Source organism: Rhinolophus sinicus, chromosome 18 (assembly GCF_057876585.1).
Source record: "Rhinolophus sinicus isolate RSI-liver-muscle chromosome 18, RSI-T2T, whole genome shotgun sequence".
Taxonomy (NCBI): Eukaryota; Metazoa; Chordata; class Mammalia; order Chiroptera; family Rhinolophidae; genus Rhinolophus; species Rhinolophus sinicus.
In genome coordinates, this window is record NC_142518.1 from 102,230,554 (window position 1) to 102,233,605 (window position 3,052).

At 51.6% G+C, this 3,052-nt stretch overlaps 1 protein-coding gene across 1 annotated transcript; it reads left to right on the forward strand.

Moving 5' to 3' along the window:
* Window positions 1-1,035: 1,035 nt before the first annotated feature.
* Window positions 1,036-2,451, forward strand: LDOC1 (LDOC1 regulator of NFKB signaling). Its single transcript, XM_019715763.3, has one exon. The coding sequence runs from the start codon at window positions 1,226-1,228 to the stop codon at window positions 1,667-1,669; it is 444 nt and encodes a 147-aa protein (XP_019571322.2). The 5' UTR covers window positions 1,036-1,225; the 3' UTR covers window positions 1,670-2,451.
* The last annotated feature ends 601 nt before the right edge of the window (window positions 2,452-3,052 follow it).

A 3,052-nucleotide genomic window follows, 5' to 3' on the forward strand; every position in this document is an offset into this window, starting at 1 on the left:
TTCTTCTTTTGAGTGAGAAGAAAAAACCATTGGAGGGTTTTGCACAGGAAAGTTGAAGAGATCTAACTTTTGTTCTCAAGAATTCCTGTACCTACACTGTGGAGAATACATACACTGGAGGAAGAGATGAGTGAAAGCTGAGATTAGTTGCAGCAATCGGGTGAGAAAGGAAGGCTGGGATCAGGATGGTAGTGGTAGAAGTGACAAGAAGTGATTGAATTGGGGATCTATTTTAAAAGCAGAGCCCACAGACAAAGTTGGCTCTAAGGTCTTGGACACAACTCAGTTGTCAACAACTATTTGAGTAATCACATTCAAAGTAGAAAAACAAAACCATTTAAAAACAAAAGTCTTCATTGTTAAGCAAAGAATAATACCCCGTGGCCAAGGGACACTAATATTAAGAAGTGAAATAGTCAAAGATAGGCAGGATGCCTGCATGTTTATTGGATGATTTTGCAGAACTTTTTATACTTCGCTATTTAGAAAAATAATAATGAAAAACGACAGATACACAATATTATTTCCCAACTAAAGAAAAATCCCTGTTTAAATAATATTTTGTCTGAAAGACAGGACTCCTGAGGGTCTTTCATTACTCTGAAAGAATGTGTGACTCCCGCGTTGCGGCCAGCAGTGCTAATAGCTGTCTGAGTGAATGAAGTTTAAATAAGCAAGAAAATGTGTTAATAAACATCATACAAATGGAATCTAATGGCCACAGGCCCAGTAAGGAACATTGAATTGGGTGACTCAGCTGGGATGAAGGGTGGTTAACCCTTTAAACTTCAGCAGGTTGGCCCTCTGTGAGAGACGGGTCTTAGGGCTCCCTGTGTCCTGGCTAATGCCGGTCCCACATACCCTGTCTTTATCCGCCGGCTGTCAGACCTGCCAGCCCTCGGCCCCGAGAATCTGCCCGCCCCTTCCCTGGCCACGCCCTCCCTGGTCACGTCGCCGCGGCCCTGCCCACCCCACTCTGACCCCGCCCCCACGCAGCGCCAGTGTCTTCTTTGGACACGCCCCCCCTCCTCCCTGGGCCGCGCTGGCGCGGGCGCCAGCGGCTTTGTGGGCGGGTCTTGCGCAGCCGCCGGGACCCCTGCGTGCACAGCTCTCCACCCCTGGCCACCCGCGCCTCCGCGGACACGCACTTCCTGCGAGGCCTCCCTGCGCACCTTAGGCGAGCCGAACACAGCTGAACCCAGCCGTGCCTTTCCAACTGTTCGCCATGGTGGACGAGCTGGTGCTGCTGCTGCACGCGCTCCTGGTGCGGCACCGCGCCCTGAGCATCGAGAACAGCCAGCTCATGGAACAGCTGCGGCTGCTGGTGTGCGAGAGGGCCACCCTGCTGCGCCAGGTACGTCCGCCGAGCTGCCCGGTGCCCTTCCCCGAAACGTTTAACGGCGAGAGCTCCCGGCTCCCCGAGTTTATCGTGCAGACGGCGTCTTACATGCTTGTCAACGAGAACCGGTTCTGCAACGACGCTATGAAGGTGGCATTCCTAATCAGCCTGCTCACCGGGGAAGCCGAGGAGTGGGTGGTGCCCTACATTGAGATGGATAGCCCCCTCCTAAGTGATTACAGGGCCTTCCTCGAGGAGATGAAACAGTGTTTTGGCTGGGATGACGACGAAGAAGACGACGATGACGACGAAGAAGAAGATGATTACTAGGCCTGGAGACCCTCGGGCCTAAGGGGGAAGGGCTCTGCACGCCGCCACCTCCCTCCCCCCCCTTCCTGCCCCTCCCGGAGCCATCGTACTCCCCCTAATCCTCCGATCTTCTTCCCTCTCCCACCCTCGGTCCTCTCCCTCATCCCCCCCGGAGTGCTTGTCTTTGTTCCAGAAATTGTGCTCCAGTTACGTGCTGGGGCTGGGGGTTTGCTCTGAAGCGCGCTGCCACCCACTCTGGCCAGCCCTGGGAAGCACCCCTGCAAATGTGGACTGTGTCCTGAGCCCTGGGCCCCAGCTCTAGGGCAGGTCCCTGTTACCAACTGGTCAGATTATGCAATGCCCTGCCAACTGCCAGGCCAACATCTGCCCAGAGACCTACGCTGCCACTACACCACCATCCACCACATTCTAGCGACCGACCACCGCCTTTGGAGATAAGGACCAACTTAGAAGATGCCTGAGTTGGCTACAGCTCCTTGGACATTTATTTGGACAGCTCACAACCCCCGAAGGGGCCAGTCTTTCAACCTGGTTAGTTCCCTACCTATTTCCAGAGTCCTCCTGTACGGCACCAGATTGCTGCAGGGGCCTAGTGTGCCTGGCAGCCAAATGGTTGACATTTTTTTTCTCCTATGCACTACTTTTGCACAGCTGTCATTTTTCTTTAAAAATTGCAGCAGTTTAAAAAGAAAAACAGGCACTCAGCCAAGCTTCTCAATACTACCTGGAAAAAGCACTTGCGTTCTTTTCAATAAATATCAAGCACTACGAAAAAAACAAAAGGAGTGTCTTTTAATGGTTAAGTGCTATCACTGGCCCCTACCACACTCACTCAGCCTCCCATTATTCCCACTGAGATCAGGTAACTTAGTTCAATCCCAGAATTCCCCACTGTCATCTCTAGGCTACAGAGGACAGCTATCATAGGGCTTTATAGGGATTCTGGTACTCCCCCTACTAAGGCATTTCTTAAAGCCCTGGTGAATGGAGTGTCCTCTGGGGCCTCCAGGGTAGCATGGGGTAAGGGTGGCCAAGAGGGTAGCATACCATCCTAACTGGGACACTTGGAAGTGAAAGGGGGCACTATTAATAATTAGGCTGGGACAACAGGCATGATTCTGCACACATACAATGTTCCTATCTTCCTGAGCCTTTGGATTCTTTCCTCAACCCTGCCAGGGAAATTCGGCCCCTTAATCCTTATTGCCCGTGGGGTGCTGTTGAATTCAGGCTTTAATTAACAATGGAGCACAGTATTATAATGCCCCTTTCAGGTGCTTGAGCTAACATTAAATTCTGGATCCTGGGTAAGTGCACCATGATAAATAGAGCCTGATCTTAACATTTCATTCTCCTTGGGCAGACGCCCTTAGAATTCACCCA

Bases quoted from the DNA above. Each gene is read 5' to 3' on its own strand.
- LDOC1 (XM_019715763.3), top strand. From the start codon at position 1,226: ATGGTGGACGAGCTGGTGCTGCTGCTGCACGCGCTCCTGGTGCGGCAC.